The sequence below is a fragment of the Myotis brandtii genome, unplaced genomic scaffold, assembly GCF_000412655.1.
Source record: "Myotis brandtii unplaced genomic scaffold, ASM41265v1 scaffold137, whole genome shotgun sequence".
Lineage (NCBI taxonomy): Eukaryota > Metazoa > Chordata > Mammalia > Chiroptera > Vespertilionidae > Myotis > Myotis brandtii.
In genome coordinates this window covers 1,762,663-1,781,944 of record NW_005354874.1, presented here as the reverse complement: position 1 = coordinate 1,781,944, position 19,282 = coordinate 1,762,663, and the positions used below count along the sequence as shown (strand labels likewise).

The 19,282-nt window shown below is 36.0% G+C and overlaps 1 protein-coding gene across 2 annotated transcripts in view; it reads left to right on the top strand.

The window, feature by feature from the left end:
• ESF1 (ESF1 nucleolar pre-rRNA processing protein homolog) overlaps window positions 1-18,067 on the top strand; it is a 64,523-nt gene extending 46,456 nt beyond the window's left edge. For both annotated transcript variants that reach the window (XM_014535034.1, XM_014535036.1), the window contains exons 10-14: window positions 4,719-4,840; window positions 7,443-7,530; window positions 14,828-14,901; window positions 16,124-16,270; window positions 17,293-18,067. In XM_014535034.1, coding sequence (XP_014390520.1) covers window positions 4,719-4,840; window positions 7,443-7,530; window positions 14,828-14,901; window positions 16,124-16,270; window positions 17,293-17,586 — 725 coding nt within the window. In that variant the 3' untranslated portion in view covers window positions 17,587-18,067. The remainder of the gene's footprint in view (window positions 1-4,718; window positions 4,841-7,442; window positions 7,531-14,827; window positions 14,902-16,123; window positions 16,271-17,292) is intronic.
• Window positions 18,068-19,282: the final 1,215 nt, after the last annotated feature.

The window sequence follows — 19,282 nt, the reverse complement described above, 5'->3', positions numbered from 1 at the left end:
AGCTTAGGCCCAATCCCCCGGGGAGCAGGCCTAAGCCAGCAAGTGGTCACCCCCTAGGGGTCCCAGACTGCGAGAGGGCACAGGCCGGGCTGAGGGACCCCCTACCCCTGAGTGCACAAATCTTTGTGCACCAGGCCTCTAGTTATTGTCATAATTGAGTCATCTATGTTCATGGTTGGCTTTGAAAGAGTTTTTACCCCTTATTTGTAGGATTATTGATGCTATTTTTAGCTAATCTGGCAGTCCTTGAGTATACATTAAAAATTTTTTTAAACAAAACTCTGCAAAACTTAAAACATAGTTGTTTTTCATTCACACAGTGGCTGCTCTCAAATGAGGCTAAAACTCTCTGAAGAATGTTCTTGTGCGTATGCCAAGAGGCTTCTGGGATGGGCATATTTTTGAGAATTTAGAACATAAACAACTGTGATCTGTGGCAAGAGATTTAAATGACCTCATAATGACGATGAGAACAAAGCATTTTTAAGTTATCGTTGTGCTGTGTTAATCCATGGCAATGTATTTGTCATTTTACTATTTTGGTGTGTTATGTGAAAGCCCAGCAAAAAATAATACAGACAGTATTTAACTAAAGATGCTATTTATTGTTGTAAATAAACAAAATGCCAGAAAAATATAAAATATTTCCTGGGAATAAATATTTCATGAATTATTCTAGAGCTATAGGACCTTTTAAAAAAAAACCACATGAATTGCTTTGGGATAAAGGCCATTTGTTTAGATGTTAAAGTTTTGATTCATTTTCTGTTGGAGAGAACATGTTCCAAACATCAAAGATCAAACAGTTGGCTTGAATAAGAATCCTTCCTTCAAGACAGATCAGTTAAGTGCTTAAGTACTTAGTCTGTGTCTGGCACTGTCCTAAATATTATGGAATACAAAAGAAGGTGACTTAAGTTGCCTTTGGTCTAGTTGGAAGAAAAAGCATACTCAGATGAAACTTCTAAAGTGGAAAAGACATTATATAATCAAATACCAAAAGAACCCCATATCATTTATAATACAAATAAGGAAATAGCCTTTGTTTTCAGAAATGTCTTCTAATAGTTGTCCAGAACAGTGGTTCTCAACGAGGGGTGATTTTGCCCCCCAAGGGGACATGTGGTAATATCTGGAGACAATTTGTATTTTCACAACTGGGGCTACTGGCTTCTAACGGATAGGCTAGAGATATTGCTAAAAAGTCCTACAATGCACAGGATTATTCTTCACAACAAAGAATGTGTCTGGTCCTAAATGATAGTGCTGAAATGAATAACCCTGATGTAAAACCTACAAATGTCTGTGTTGGTCAGTTTTAAAGTTGTTGAACATGAACTTCCATCTTCCTTAGACCTCTACAGCCCCTATAAATGTTCTTTACCTGAGGCCCTTGAATCCTTGCATACAGATGAACATTGGGTATCTGTAAACTCCCTGAACATAATATGCAAGTTTTTCTAGTACATTGTTTCAGGGAGGGATTCCACAGCTTTTATCAAATTCTCAAGTTATGTCCCAAGAAAAGCCAAAACAGCTCCATGCCTGTTATCGCCCCTGAAGATCTTCCAGTAGAATAAGATGTGGAGGTTTGGAAGACAATGATATTGATGATTCTGATGCTATGTAGGCCTATATGTGTTTGTGTTTTAGTTTTAACAACAACAAAAAAAGCTTACAAAGTTTTTAAAAATTAAAAGCTTTAAAAATAGAAAAAAGCTTATAGAATAAGGATATTAAGAAAGAAAATATTTTTGTGTAGCTGTATAATGTGTTTATGTTTTAAGCTAAATGTTATAATAAAAAGAGTCAAAGTAAAAAAAAAAAAAAAAAAAAAAATGAATGCCCTGGCCTGCTGGCTCAGTGGGTTGGAGCATCATCTCGCACACCAGAAGTTTGCAGGTTCGCTTCTAGGTTGTAGAGTCAATCCTGGTCAGGGCACGGATGGGAGGCAACAGATTGATGTTTCTCTTTCACATCCATGTTTCCCTCCCTTCCTTCCTCTCTCTTTCTCTCTAAAATCAATGAAAACATATCCTTGTGTGAGGATTAAAAAAAATTTTTGTTTATAAAGTAAAAATGTTACAGTAAGCTAACATTAATTTATTATTGAAGCAAAAGATTTTTTAATAAATTTAATGTACCCTAAGTGCACAGTATTTATAAAGTCTACAGTTGTATATAGCAGTAATTTTGAACCTTTTTCATCTCATGGCACACATAAACTAATTAATAAATTTCTGCAGCACACCAAAATATATTTTTTTGTCAATCTGACAAAAAATAGGTATAATTTTGATTCATTCATACTGGACAACTGTTGTTGTGTTGGTTGTTATCACTTTTTTATTTGACAATCTAAGGGAAAAGAGGTCAGTGCCCCTGACTGAATAGTCAGGTATGCATGTTTTAAAAATTCTTGTGGCACACCAGTGTGCCATAGCAAACCAGTTGAAAAATCACTGGTGTATAGTATTGTCCTGACCCTTCACATTCACTTACCACTCACTCACTGACTCACCAGAGCAACTTCCGAGTCCTGTATGTACCATTTTTAATTTTTTATACCATCTTTTTGTTGTACCTTTTCTATGCTTAGATATGTTGAAATACACAAATACTTATCATTGTGTTACAGTTGCCTACAGTATTCAGTTCAATAACATGCTATACAGGTTTGTAGTCTAGAAGCAATAAGCTATACAATAAGCCTAGGTGTGAGTAGGCTATACCATCCAGGTTTGTGTAAGGGCATTCTATGATGTTCACACAGCAAAACCGCCCAACATGAATTCTCAGAAAGTGTCTTGTCATTATTTGATGTATGATTATAATCAGAGAATACATTTTGTTAAAAAAAATATCTAAACATAATACTTAATATTTTGGAGTAAATAAAATCTTTCTTAATTTGTTTGGAAATTATACAGTAGTAGAATACCTTAAAGATTATTATTTAAACACATGTAATAATATAATACTGTACATTTAGAATGTGAACCTCGCTTGTGTCCTGACCCTTTGGCATAATATATGTTATTTCATTTTGTTATTTGAAATCAACTTATTTTGTCAGGAATTGCTGCTTTCTCTCAAATGGAGATCCCAGTTTATATTTCCTAGGTGCTGTGTGTCTCTTGATTCGGTCAGAGATTTGGACCTAGGTGCTGTGTATCTCTTGATTCGGTCAGAGATCTGGACATGGTTTTATACATTTCACATTTCTCCTAGAATCTGCTCAGTAAAGGGAATTGTTTTTTTCTTATAAGCAGCGTTTTGAAACTGAGAGTTATGTTTCTGATTTGGCATTCAAAGAATCAGAGATCCTACCATCAGTATGTCATAAAAACAAATCTACATAACCTTGAGTATACATACAATTTAATACTTTTCTAAGTCATAGAAATTTGGAGATTAAATCTGAGTTTAAAAGCCATGAAAGGGACCATAGAGATCATCTAGTACACTTGTTTTATGCTGCCCTTTGGGGCTCAAGATTCAAAGCACTACTTTTAGTTGTATATATTTGAATTTCTACCAAATATTTTCTTTGAGAGGGAAAAATGGTGTATTTGGGAGGGACAGTTGCATGCTTCTGATCTAGACCAACCTCATTTTGCAGGTGACAAACCTGAGGCCCAAAGCTTTAAATTTTACTCATGGACTAACTATACATTTCTTCATTCTAAGTCAAACCAGCATTTCAGATGTATCTGGTAATGGTATTTCGGATAACCAGGAATTCAGATTTCATCTGTTTAGCTTCCTAGCTGCATGTTCTTAGGCAAGTTACTGAACTCTCAGTCTCAGGAAAAATGAGAATTATTATATCTTTAAGATTGTTTTCATTATCTTAGAATTTAAAATGTATCTGGGAAGATTATCTGGATGGACCATGTCAGCATTTTGAATCATTCTATTATTGTTTTTTAAAGGGATTTTGTATCATATAAATATGAAACCCCTTCTTCCCCAAGCCCAACCATGACCTCCAAAGAAATACTACAAAGTAAAACAAACATCTTTATTATTAAAGGGGACCACACAGTAGTCATATTTTCTGTACTTTGGCAATAATGAGGGTCTCCATGGGCTGATATTATCAGCCTTGGGGCTTTTTTTTTTTTACATTCTCAGGCACTCCAGCTATTACATAAGCCACCTAGAAACATTCAGGAGCTGCAGAATACAAGAAACAAAGACCTTTAGAGTCTAATGAAATATAAGAGCAAATAACAACATTGAAAGAGTTAAACCATACGAATTGGAATGTGAACTTAGTGGTCCTTTTGATCTTAAAGATGTGGCCTGACAGAGTGCTTAAGGAGTGATTATGAGAATGCTTTCTTCCTGGGGTAGTGCAACAGGGGTTGCCTTACCAATCAGCTTTTGTTAATCACCTGTTCCAGAATTACTAGAATCTCAAAGCAATTAGTATAGAGAAATGAAATTTGAGGCTAAATAAAGGATTTTTCTTCAGTGGCTTGATCATATATTAAGTTGATGGGTTTGTTTATTTATTTTGGTTTGGTTAGGTTTATTGTTGTTTGCTATTAGGAAATAGCTTTGATATAAGTCGATCCTACATTATTTTGTGATCTTGTAGTATTGCAAAATTCACTTTTGCATTTTACATTATTACTCTATTAAATATATATAAATTACCTTTTTTGGTAAATTACATTTTAAAATATAACTATTTTTATGTTTTTCCTTAGGTCTTAAAGAAAGTGCAGAAGAGATGGTCAGAAACAAATTGGAAGGAAAGGATAAACTGACTCCTTGGGAACAATTTTTAGAGAAGAAGAAAGAGAAAAAAAGACTGAAAAAGAAACAGAAGGTATCAAAGATAATTATGGCCAAATATTTATTGAACATCAACCATGTATGAAACAGTACCAGGTGCTCAGCACCTATTATCACACAGTGTAACCACTCACTGGAGTAGGCCTTGTTACCATTGCAGTTTTAAGAAAGACAAAAAGGAAAATCCAATAGTTTAAGTGTTTTCTATGAGGCTACATAATGTTATACAATGTCTGGTAAAAACCCAGAGCCACTTTAATCCACAGCCGCTGTACTCTAAAATTTTGCATTTAGTTGATGTCTGGATATGAAACAGCTTGATTCTCTTTTGTTTTTGAGGAAAAGAGGTACATACAGACTTCTTTACTTGAGGATATATGCATATAAAAGTTGTCATTAAGTCATTGCAGAGTTAGCTTCTTTAGTGATAGCAGAGACCACTTAAGGGTTTTGCCACTGAAAATACTCTTGTCACCAAGTGCAGCATTCTATCAGTAAAGTCATTTTCTTAAGATGGTATCACTAATTACAGAATTTTACAATTTGAGGAATCTTAAATGATTAGTTCTAGTCTGTCCCTGATGTTTTATAGTTGTAGAAAATTAAGTGATTTGTCTGAGCTCTCACTCCAGTGTCTCTCTACTGCACTGTGTTCTCTCTCTCTCTCTCTTGTACTTTCGTAAAGCTGTGACTTTCAGGGCTTATAAAGATAGAGGGCTACAGAACTGAATGATACAATGAAGTACAGTGATTTTTTTACTCCTATAGTCAGTATTCCTGGAAGTGACTAGGGAAAGGGGTAAGACCCCTACCCCATTATTGGTATGCTACCTCTCTTCTTCCCTAGAACTTCCTTTAAAACTAAGTAGACAGAATAATTTCACAGGTCATTAAGCCATCAGTTTATTGGAAGACTTACAAGTGGGTCTCTGTAGGGTCGGTAAAGTAGTTCCTTTGTTCTGAGACCTTTAGCAGCTATTTGATTTTATTTATATAAAATAAATTATATCTTTGATTTTCATTTGCTAGGTGCCTTTCCTTTCATTAGACTAAGACTGGGCACATTTTACCAATAACATTAAAAATACACCCAGTTTGTTCCAGACTCCGTGCTCTGTACTGGACTTGGTGATATCAGCAGATCCCTTCCAACTCCACAGGTTCTCCATATGTACAAGGATTTCAAGAAATTTTTTCAAGTTATAGTGTTCCCCTTTTCTGCTCTGTGACTTTAATTTTGATACTGAGAAATGATTATTGAAGAAATGAATACATGTTTATGTGCCATAGTTGATAATAAGTATAGTTTAAATCTAAAAAACAGTTATACATGAGTAGATTTGAAGTTAGATATAAATATTCCATAATCTTTGTTAGAAACATATTATTGCTGAATCTATTATAATATTTTAGTGAAAAAAATTTAGACGCCCTATTCTTAAAAGGATATTAATATCATAATGAATATTTTTGGGCTTGCTGGGTCTTCTTCAGCATGCAGGATGATGCTTAGCAATGTGCATTCTAAATGCTTCTGTTAAAATGACTCATGTTTTAAATTCCTGGGAATAAACTCAAGTCTGATCTTGGTTCCCACATGTTCTATTTATTTTATAGACTTGAATTTTTAATTAAACATGCTAATTTAGTAGATAGTCTATTCACATTTGATTAGCAAAAATTTAACTAACAAGATTTGCTTAAAAATAGCCCAAGAGTTCTTAGGGGTAGATTGTGGATAAAAAAAAGATATTTACTGAAATTTGGGTGATAAAAACGAACAGGTGGCTATCCCAACTGCTTTTACATATATTTGGATTTTCAAAATAACTGTTATTTTTATTTTTATTTTATTTTTTAAAATATATTTTATTGATTTTTTACAGAGAGGAAGGGAGAGGAATAGATAGTTAGAAGCATCGATGAGAGAAACATCGATCAGCTGCCTCCTGCACACCCCCTACTGGGTATGTGCCCTTAACCAAGGTACATGCCCTTAACTGGACTCGAACTTGGGACCCTTGAGTCCACAGGCTGACGCTCTATTCACTGAGCCAAACCGGTTAGGGCATAACTGTTATTTTTAATTAACCAACAAATAAAGTGTTTTAAATAATAATTTAAAAGATAACCCACAATGCACTACTCATACTATTTATAACACACTGCTATTTCTCAATTTTCTGAGAGAGAAGGCCACCTCTCTTCACTGACTAGCCATCTAAAAGTATTTTCCTCCTTTGAATGTCTGTATCATTTTATTTTTGTCTCTTCTTGCATTTCCTGTCTTGAATTATTACTACTGATATGTATGTCTATTTGTGTCTAATTTCTCTTAATAGATTGTAAAATTTTTAAAGACAAAAACCATGTATCTGATAACTTTGATTTCTCCCCATTGCCTTACATAGTTTCCTGCATTTATTAAGTGTTCCACAAATATTGGTTGAACGAACAAAAGAATAACTTAGATGGGAGTTATTTTATAAACTGAATAATTAATTAACTGGTTTAATTAAATTATTTTAATTTAAATATAATTTGAAAGAAATCATATTATTTTCCTTCATATATATGTATATATATATATGATGGTCCTTGTAATAAACTATATGTGTTTTACATTCAACCTTAAGGCTCTTGCTGAAGAGTCCAATGAAGATGAACTTCCCTCTGATGTTGATATGAATGACCCATACTTTGCTGAAGAAGTTAAAAAAATTGGTAAGCCAGCACACATTTGTAGTTTTCAATTGGAATCTAAAGAAAAAAGGTAACATTGGTTGAAACAATATAAGCCACTCATTGTTTTAAAGTTCCTAGTATTTGTATACCTTCCTTGGGGCCTTATAAGTAGGTCTGTCTTGTAGGGTATAACCATTGACCAGATTAAGAAGGGTCGGCCTGCTCGCTGTACATGCAAAGAGTAATGTCATTGCAAGAGGTTTTGGGTAACATGATTATTTAACAGTTTACTGGAAAATCCTTTCTGGGAAATATCCTTATAGACAGGTTGACTATAAAAGACTGAAAGAAAATGGAATAGTCATCTACTTGTATGCTTTCACTGCTTGTTTATAACGCATCCACTCTAGGTCTCTTTGCCAAGGCTATGAAGAATTGAAAGTATGAAATAAATTTGTTTAGTGGATATATTTATAAATTTAAAATTTTTACACGGTGTTATATGAAAGTTTTTCTGCTCAAATATACAAAAACATCCATGTTTCATATTCTCTTTGCATTTATCCTGCTTCCTTATAACTGAAAAGCAACTTCCTCCCCTTTTTCCTTGAATTCCCTAAACTATCTGGTATTTGATTTCCTATAGCCACAGAGTCTTATTTCCATTGCATATGCACCACTCATTCTTTTCTGAATGCTTTTATTCTTACCTTTTTGGTATGTATAAATGTGTGTGGTAAGGTTCAGGCCAGATTTGGACAAGTCAGTGCAGAGACCACTATAAGCATTTTCCATTCCCTCTCATGCATTTTGCTTTGCCCTGATCTGAATACCACACACATGAACCCCAAAGGCTTGCTCCTGGAATAACTCCAAGCTGGCATTGTAAAGAGAAGGATTTTATGAAGTTTTCCTGCTTCTTGTCCCTCGTGACTAGTGGGCCAGAATAGTTCTCAACAGGAAAGTCAAAATTGCTCAAAATTATTTCCTGGTTGTTACAGCCTTTTAGCACTGACATTTTATTGATGAAAAGGAGATCAAGATGAATAAAGTCTATTATGGGATGTGAGATTCTTAGGAATTGGAAAGGGAAATGGAAACTTAGCATGTTCTGCTTTTTATCATACCTGAGCGGTCATTTCTAGATGATGATGGATTTTAGTCTTATCCTCTGATTTCAGGAAACCAAGTTTATTATATGGAGAAATGCAAAGCATTATAGTTTCCTTGTTCTCATTCCAAAGTGCTTCATTTGGCATGTGAAATCTGGTCTGATTGCAGAACTCAGGACAGGATTCAAAGAGTAAGTTAAATGGTTTGATGGCTTGGGGTAGCTTATTTCTTGGAATCAGCACATTTCAATTGTGAATAAGCTTTTTCTAAAGTTACTGTCAGAAGTTCCAAGGGAAAGTATAGATAAAATTTGCTTGCTTTCAATATACTTTTGATTTCAGAATACTGCATAGGAGTAATTATATATGGGCTTTTTTTTTAAGCAAAAAGAATAATAGAAAGGCTGAGAACTTTTTAATATAAAACCTAGCACTAAAAAATGGTATCTTGCCATGTTTGTTTACTCATTCTATCAGTAAATACTTTTGAGTGCCTACCAGGTCCTGGGCACTCTGCTAGGCTAGACATACAACAGTAGTAATATAGGCAAGGTTACCTCCCTTGAGTATAGTTTTAGGGAAAATATGCTAAACTGGTAAACAAATAAGAATATTTGAGAATATGGTCAGTGTTTTAAAGGAAATAAATACAGTAATATAGAGGATAAAATGGGGAGGAATAAGGAGAGTAGCTTACTTTACATAGGGTAGGCAAAAAAAAAGGCTTCTCTGAGGTGGTGACAATAGAGCTGACACCTGTAGAATAAGAAGGAATCAGGCATAAAGAGCTGGGGGAAGAGCATTGCCAATGAGAGAAAAGTGGGTAGAAAGGCTATGAGATGAGAAAGAACTTGTGGTGGAGAAATTGAGACAGCAATACAGCTGGAGCATGGACAGTGCGGGAATTTGGCCAGGCTGGGATGCAGGACTGACCCTGCAGGGCCTTGTCCTGGCAACAAATTTGGATGCTGTTCTTCTGACAGTGGGAAGTCACTGAATGGTCTTTAAGCAAGTATGTGACATGGTCTGGTGTATATTTTAACATTACTCTGGTTTCTGTGCAAAGAACAGATTAAAGAAAGGCATCGGTAAAAGCTGGGAGATCAGGATTTTGCAGAGGTCTTGACGAGATGATGGCTGGTTTAGATGGCATATCAGTAATGGAACTGGAAGGAAAAAACTGAGTGGGATTTGATATATGTTTGGCAGGTAGGCTTGCTAATTTAGTTGGGTAAAGACAAAATTTAGCATAACTCGTAGATTTTTGGTTTGAGTCTCTAGAAGAATGCTCTTCTACTTACTGAGGAGGGAATATAGGAACAAAAGGTTTGGGTGGGCAGCAAGGTCAGTAGGTTCATTTGGATATAATTGCTTTGAGATATCAATTAGATATCCAAATGTAAATATTAGTGTAGGAGGTATGCTGAGTAGTCAAAGTATAAATATAGATTACAGATCAGTAAAATAGTATTTCAAACTATGGGACTGGAGGTAGAAAGCATTGATTAGAGAGGAGAATGCAGGATTGGACTGTCACTATTATACTAGAGAAGGTACTACATGGAAGGTAGCGGGAAAGTCTAAGAAACTGTGGAGGAGCAGCATTAATGTTTGGAAGGATATGTATATATTTCAAATCCCATGGTTGAAGACAGATATATTTTAAACCAGATGGACTTGGGTACATTTATGATACCTTTGCCCTAGGCAAGCCCATAGAACTGAACTTACACTCTTCAAATTAGGGAGGAACTGAGTTCATTGATTGATGCCAGACATGGTGTTTGGCTTGGGTTAGGAGCCAGTTTGAATGCCAGAAATCTTTTCTAACTTTTCCTTCTCTTTTCTCCCCTTACACTATAAACTTGCTATAATTTTTCTATTTTTTGTAAACTTCAAACTTGATATCAAATGAGAGTTTCAAAAATGTAATGTACTTGTAGCATGAAGTAAAAGTTATTGTTTTCTAATTGCATAAGCTCCTTATTAAGATTGTTTTTTATGAAGTAGGAGTGAAATAAAGTACATCACATGTAAATATACCCCCATTAAAATGTAGCCTTTGTCTTGACAACTTTAGATATTTGATAAACCACCTTGAAAATCTAATAATATGGTACACATATTTTATTCATTCAACCGGTATGTGGAATGCTTATTGTGTACTGCTCATATGTTGTTTTACAGTTTGCAAATGCTTTTATATTTATTCTGTCCTCTAATCCAAATATCAGCCCACTTTATAGATGAGTAAACTGAAGCTCAAGAAACATAGTTGAATTGTGTAGGACCAGTGGTAGATGGTAGAACCTGAACCCTAATGGGTTCCCTTTACATTTTGTAATTCTACAAGTACATTGTGTAGATCAAAGCCAGAGCCAGGACATGAGGAATATGTATAAGAGCCGGACATGAGGAATTCCTGGATTTCCAAGCAAAGCCAGAATGCCCAGGTCCAGAGAAAGATTAACAGACTGATTATGGGCAAGTGATTTTGAATGCAGGAATGTGCTGCAAAAAGTGAATTAGTAGTGGGTTTACCACTCCTGTCTGGTCAGTACTGAGACCATGTCTGCCCTCCACTGAATTCTCTTAACTACTGTCTCACAAGAAGTGCTTAACTAAACCCTCTGGAGGAAGGTTTTTATGGGAACAGTTCTATGACATTACAAGTAATGAAAAATGGAATTTCTTTTATAGATAGTCATTTTACAGATCAATTTATTGCAGCACATTTTTTTCCATAGATGTACTCTGTTACATTTTTTGCTTAAAGGGATAGCAGCCTCAGTAAGGATTTTTTTTAGATTTATTTTTTTTAACTATAAAACTCTAATACCTGATTTCCAGTCTCTGTTAGTATTCATCTTAGTAGAGTCAATCCATATGTACTTTTTGCAGCAGTCCTAAGAGGTGTGTGTGGTTTCTAACTTGCCAAATAATTCACTGAAAAATAAAGATAACTGCAGAATAGGACTTTCATTTCCATCGTACTCTTCATTTAACTTAGGTCTGAAAACTTTCCAAAGGGAAAAAGATAAATTAAGATGTGCCCTCTTAATATGGTCTTGTTAACAGTGCAGAAAGGATCTCTACACATTATTTATCTTTTGGCTAAACAGTTCAGTCTAGCACACAGTAAATTCTTTGTGAGCGAAGACATTTTCATCACGCTAAAATTGGATATCATTTTTAACCCTGACCATCTTGGAGCTTCTTTTTTTCCTCCCTTGCTGCAGTCTTCCTTTCAAGTTTATTTTTATGACTTTTCACCAGGTTGTTATAAAATCCGGAACAGTTCATTGTGGGCTCTTTGAAATTATTTCCCACAGCTGTATGTGAAGATCTTTATCTCTGTTATGGATTAATCAGATACAGCCTGATTTTTTTTCCCCTCCCACAGAATGATCTTCTATATTTGTCACTTGTCCATTCACTTCAAAAGGAGCTCTTGCCTTGAGAGCATAGGAACTTAGGGTTTGGGAGTCAGACCCAAAGAAAGTGAAACCTTGATGATATATATATATATGTATATATACACACATACATACACACACACACACACATTTAAAACAGAGAAAAAAGTATAATCTTAAAGTGGATACATCATTTCCTGAAAAACATTTGAAATAGGAGCAAAAAAGATTTTCATCCTAGGGAAAGGGGCTGCATACAATAGTATTTCTTCTTAGAAGTGCAGACAGATGCCTTGGTAGTGTGCGGGGTGAACCAGCAGCACTTTCATGCTGGCATGCTCTCGGCTGGGCACGACTACATAAGTACAGCTGGGACCTAATGCACACAAAGCAGTTCTTAAAGCCTCTCTACTTTAGGCTTTGAACTTTACTTTCTTACTTCACATCAAAATGCATTTTAAATGGAAAGGTTGTTACAGGGAGAATATTTGATAGGAGAGGAAGGTAGTGTGGTTAACAGGAGAGAGCCTGAGCCGCAGTACTTGGATGTGAATTACAGTTATTGCACTTACCAAACTTGAGAATAATTATTTAACCTCTCTCTGCTTCAGTTTTCTCATCTGCAGAATGGGGATCATAATAAATAATAGAATCTATCTCATGTTATGAGAATTAAATTAGTTAATATATGTAAAGACTAGAGGCCCAGTGCACAAATTTGTGCATCAGTGGGGTCCCTCGGCCTGGCCTGCGGGATTGGGCCACACCTGGCTCTCGACATCCCTCAGGGGTCCCAGATTGCATGAGGGCACAGGCCAGGCCGATGGACCCCACCGGTGCACGATTGGGGCCGGGGAGGGATGCGGGAGGTTGGCCAGCTCGGGAGGGACCGGGAGGGACCGGGAGGGCTCCAGGGCATGTCTGGCCCATCTCGCTGAGTCCCAGTTGGCCGGACCCCAACAGCAAGCTAACCTAGTGGCTGGAGGTCTGCCCCCTGTTGGTCAGTGCACGTCATAGCGACTGGTTGATGTCGGCCCCTGGTGGCCAGTGCATGTCATAGCGAGCGGTTGAGCGGCCTTAGCATATCATTAGCATATTATGCTTTGATTGGTTGAACGGACGACCAGACACTTAGCATATTAGGCTAGTATCCTAGAACAGTTCTACTCCCTGACATAGTAAAGTGCTATGTAAACATTAACCATAAACTTCAGAGACCATTGTTTCTTTGCATTGGAAAGACAGAACACAGCTTATTCAAAAAGACAGGGTCCAGCAGTTCAGAGAAGACCGGCATTGTGTGTTAATGCTCTAGAGTAGCACAACAATGGCTTTGTAGATTCTGAACCCTCTTTCTTTTCAGACTAGTCTTTCACACCTTAGCACCCTGAAACCAACTCCCTTTGAATTCCTTTCACTCCAATAGCCACAAAATAGGAAGAAAAAAAAAAAGGCATCAATCAGCCTGATCACCAAGGAGCCTAGTCAGATTATCATAACTGTAGCAGCAAGCACTTTATAGTGCCACATGGCAGGCATTAACTAAGCTCTTCGCATGTACTAATTTACTTAGTCCTCACAACACCGTATGAGGTAGGTGCTATTATTATCCCCATTTTACAGAGAAGGACACAGGTACAAACTGCCACAGCTAAAACCCGCTGGTAGAGCCAGAATTTAAAGCCAAGTCACCGCTCCAGAGTCCAGTGCCCTTACCTGCTGCACATTCTCCCTCCCATTAGGATGAGGACATCTCAACCGACACCCTGTGGTCTCTAGAAGTCCTGGAGCCCCTGAAAATACAAGCAGTTTTCCAGTCAGGACCAGCTCTTACCATAAGTGATTTTGCCTCATAATAGAGTAGGAAGTTAACCAAAGGTCAAATTTGTCTTGAGACAAGGAGAAAGGGTTTTGTTAAACTATTACTTACAGGTAGTTACTGTCAAATTGTTATTATAAAGATGAAGTTTTCATTTTGCAGATGAGTTTAAGTAGCTATACTACCCTGTATTTTCTCATAAGGTTTTTTTTCTTAATGTTTAACTCATTAACCTATCTGCATTTTATTTGCCTGTACATTATGAGGTAAGACAATAACTTGATATTTTTTTTAAGTAGTGTCTGATGCTACATCTTACATCCTAAGCTATATTATTGTTTTTCTGTATTATACAGTACAGTATTTTTTGTAGTACATTTTAATAAACTGTATCACTAGTATATCATATCTATCTTGTTAATCTTTGTAAAGATTTCCTTGAATGGAATTTTATCTAGAATTTCGTTAAATGTATGTATCTTATCATGAGTGGATATAGAATTTCGTCAAATGCTTATTCTATATGTATTGAAATGATCTTATGGTTTTTCTTTCTCAGTTAATAATATAATTATACATCACTTTCAAGAGAAATTGCTTTTTTATAATATTCAGTTAACTCATCCAGAAGTATTATATTTATTCCATTCTCAGTAATCTCTCAGTAATATTTTTTTACGGACCCCTGATGGATCCTTAGCACTGCCGCGGAGGTGGGAGAGGCTCCCACCGCCGCCACTGTGCTCGCCAGCCGTGAGCCCAGCTTCTGGCTGAGCGGGAGCACACTGACCACCAGGGGGAAGCTCTTGCATAGAGTGTCAGTGCACATTTCATAGCGACCGGTTATTCCACCATTCGGTGGATTTGCATATTAGCCTTTTATTATATAGGATTATTCCTAGATATCTTACATTTTTGTTCCTACTATAAACATATTGTTGCCGATAGTCTTGTAATTTTTAACCCTCCAATTTTGTTTGGTATAAAAGAAAAGAAGAAATCAGTGAAATCTGCAACAGATGGCCCATCTCCAGAGGAGGAGGCTGAAATAGAGAAACAAAAGGTAAGCGATCATCAGTACTCACGCGATCATTCATAGCTAATTTAAATGAAGTTCATCTAAATCCCATAATACAAGGAGACATATATAATACTCTTTGTAATACTTTAAGCAATAAAACAATTTTTAAAAAATCCCATAATACAGACTTTGCTTTCTATGGTTTATCAAATCCTAATTTCTCTTGTTATTATTATAAAAATCATAAGTTTAATGTACAAAAGTAAAGTCTTTTCTTTGAAGGGCAGTGAACCTTTTCTTCAGTGACTCCAAAGACCCATGGCTCAGAGTAATAGGTATTTTTGCTGAGGCAGGAATTGGAGTAAACAACATCCCTATGACTGATATTTACATCTGTATTTGGGAGTGAGCCTGGCTGGTCACTTAAACTCTGCGTTTTAATGGATCTTTTCTGTTCTCCATTTATTGCATATACAGTAATACTCATAGAGGTTAGGAGCACAAAGATGAGCTCTCTTGTGGGAAATGGCTCTAAAAAGAAAACCAACTGTAGGTGCCAGTGATGAAAGTAAAAGGAAATTAAAGCAGTCTGAAGAAGTAATATTGGAAGATTCACAAAAGTCTGACAGTATACTCTTTATTTCCTCTAGTATACATCATTGTTTACTTGGTTCTTGAGAACTCACATTTAATCCTATCACATGTTGGTAGAAAATACCTATTTAGTGGAAAAGATAATATAGTTCAGAAACAAACATTAAGATAGATCACTTCATAGAAACATATCAATATTGAAACAATAAATGCAAAAAAGGCAAAAGGAAAATAAATTTCTTCTTGTTAATATACATGTTTAAAGAGTAGTTTGTACCACAAAATACTACGTTTGCTATATTTAATATCACTGCATTAAAAGACCAAAGTGAAAATGATAAATTTTTATTTGGGTGACTTGGGGACTCATTCCTACAGCCTACTAACCAGTTACACTAACGTGGAATGTGGTGTAAATACAGACTTTCACCCTTCTCCTACTGTCAGTGATGTTGCTTCTGAAGCGTTTACCTGTTGCTTACAGCAGTACAAAGATCTCTGGGTTTCTTTGTGAGTTTCAGTAATCCACAATCAGTTTACAGATAACAGATGTTATCCTAGATCATTGGTGACTGAGTTCTCCTTTTCTGGAGGGCATTTCATACTCCATATTCCTGTTTGGGGAAGAAAAACATTGTTGGACGTTTGAACTTTTTTTTCCTCTTTATAGGCTGAAATGGCTTTGCTCATGATGGATGAGGAGGAAGATAACAAGAAACACTTCAATTACAACAAGATTGTGGAGCACCAGAATCTAAGCAAAAAGAAGAAAAAACAGCTTATAAAAAAGAAGGAATTATTAGAGGATGACTTTGAGGTAACCAGGGACAGATGCCATTAGCCTCTTAAAGCTGGTGTTCACTCGAGTCAGGTCTGGAGATAAAAATTAAACATAGTGAAAGTCAGCCTTGAGATGTCTTAGGAAGGACCATGGAGCCAAAATTACCATCTCTTAGTCCTACACAGCCAGTTGAGCACCGGGTGAAACCATGGTGGTTTGGTAGAAAGATAGAAGATAAATTTGGGGTTTGTATCTGACCAGATCTTGGTTTCAGGGGTGCCTCCTTTTCCATAGTAGTCTCTCAAATCTTTTCACCTATGAATCACCCTCAGTAGCTACTCATTTTGGCACTAAGGTTAAAAATGTTTTAATGAGTACATCCTATCACATGTGACTCATTAAAAATGTTTTAATGAGTACACTACTCATTTTGGCACTAAGGTTAAAAATGTTTTAATGTACTTCCAATACAGTGACTTTGCATAAAACTTCAGCGGGAGATACCATCTCTGGCTGACTTATCTCAGCCAGAAACAGATTTCACACTGTAAGCGCGGGGTACCACGCCTCGGGAACCACTTCGACAGTCCTTCCTCTGCGTGGCCACTATACTTACAGGCACATATGAATAGACCACTACAGTTCCCTTCCAAGGAGATTGTCACACGGTTGGAACAGTGTGTCCTGCACATTGTGATCTAAGAGTAGGCTTTAAAAGTCCATTGAAGATCCTGTGGGAAAGCAACTTTCTAATGAAGCTATGCAAATTACTCACATTTATACTTTTATACAGTTAACCACTCACCTTTTTTTCCAGTTACAGTTATTACTCACATTTATACTTTTATACAGTTAACCACTCACTGACCTTTTTTTCCAGTTACAGTTGACATTCAACATTATATTAGTTTCAGTGTACACCATAGTGGTTAAACATTTATATAACTTATGAAGTGATCCCCTCATCCCCCAATAACAACTCATTGACTTAAAATTTGGCCCCATTTCTGGGCCTTTTGGTTTAATAATTTATTTTTATTTTCCTTTTGGATTTACAGGTAAATGTTAAGGATGCACGGTTTCAGGCAATGTATACTTCCCACTTGTTCAATTTGGACCCTTCGGATCCTAACTTCAAGAAAACAAAAGCTATGGAGAAAATTCTTGAGGAGAAAGCCCGACAAAGAGAACAAAAAGAACAAGAACTAACTCAGGCAATAAAGAAAAAAGAGAGTGAAATTCAAAAGGAATCACAAAAGAGGTCCATTGATCCTGCCTTGTCGATGTTGATTAAATCGGTAAAAAACAAAACAGAGCAGTTTCAAGCAAGAAAAAAACAAAAAGTCAAATAGCTGTATGTTGTTTCTTTTTACATTAGGAATGTGATCTCCCTAAAGTTTACAAAAGTGGTAGAAAGAATATTTATTGGAAACAAAGCTACCTTTCAAGAATATGAATAAAGTCTTACTCTGACCATTGAAAAATGTCTCTTGTATATAATGGTTAGACCTAATTGTGGATGATTGACATATTTGTGCTCTGTTTTTCCACAGATTAATCATAGCTAATTCAATTAATCTAAATTATAGTATTTATAAAATACTAAATTTTATATTTTATCAAATTCAGTTCATACTAGAAGATTATTCTAAAGTAGCTTCTTTTAAAGACTTTACAATTCTATGTGAAAAAATAGAACACAGTGCCGAATTTATTTTTCTAGCCCTAATGGATGGAAGCCAATAACTTTCTTTGTTGTTTCGACATGCTTATTATAGTTGGATTATGAAATTAATTTGTAAATAAAAAGTACCAAGTATTTTTATTATTTTATATATCAGTGATTTATTTTATTTTAAGCATCTCAAATAAACTACTCTCTGGAAAATATCTGAAAAACTTTCTTCTTTAAGGGGACAACTCCATGAAGAGGCAGTTCCAGGTTTTCATTGCTCTGAAATTTTCATGAGCTCTACAATGATTTTTTTTTTTTTTAGTAACATAATTCTTTCATCTACCCTTCAGATTTTTGGAATGCTTCGAGAGTGGATTTGCTGCTATAGAGTTTAAGGAATCTTAATTTTTTTAAAAATTAGATCTCATCTAGTCTAGGTTTTATAAACTATTCACTGTCCACTTAGAAGAATTAGGTGTGCTATATAAATAAATGAAAATAGAAACCAAAATGGTCACATGGAACAAATGATAAATATAGTAGCTTCTGAAAGACATAGGAGTTCAGCCAGCTTTGTGGTTAATAGTTAATTTGACATTTTTTGGTATAAAAATTCAAGTCTACCAATGTAGTATTGTTTTTCTTTTCTTTTTTTGCATTCATTAGTTGCTTCTTGTATGTGCCCTGACTTGGGATCAAACCCACAACCTTGGTGTATCAGGACAACATAACCAACTGAGTTACCTGGCCAAAGCAATGTAGTAATTTTTTTTAAGAATGTAAGTATATAGCCCTAGCCGATTTGGCTCGGTGGATAGAGCTTCGGCCTGCGGACCGAAGAGTCCCAGATTTGATTTCCATCAAGGACACGTGCTTTGGTTGTAGGCTTCTCCCCGGCCTGAGCCCTGGTCAGGGTGCATGCAGGAGGCAATCAATCTCTGTTTCTCTCACATCAGTGTTTCTCTCTGTCTTTCCCTCTCTCTTCCACCCTCTCTAAAAATCAATGGAAACATGTCTTTGGGTGAGGATTTTAAAAAAAAAAAAAAAAAGAATGTACGTATATAAAACCGACATCAATGCCCTACCGGCCTGGGAACTGAAAGGGCCCAGGTTCAATTCCAGTCAAGGGAGCATGCCTGGGTTGTGGGCTTGGTCCAACGTGCAGGAGGCAGCCAATCAATGATTCCCTCTCATCATTGATGTTTCTCTCTCTCTTCCTTTCCCTTCCTCTCTGAAGTCAATAAAAATGTATTTTAAAAAATGATATCATGATAATAGGTGTAGCCCGGCCAGTGTCGCTAAGTGGTTAGATCATCGGCCTTCACACGAAAGGGTCTCAGGTTCAATTCCCAGTCAAGGGCACATATCTGGGT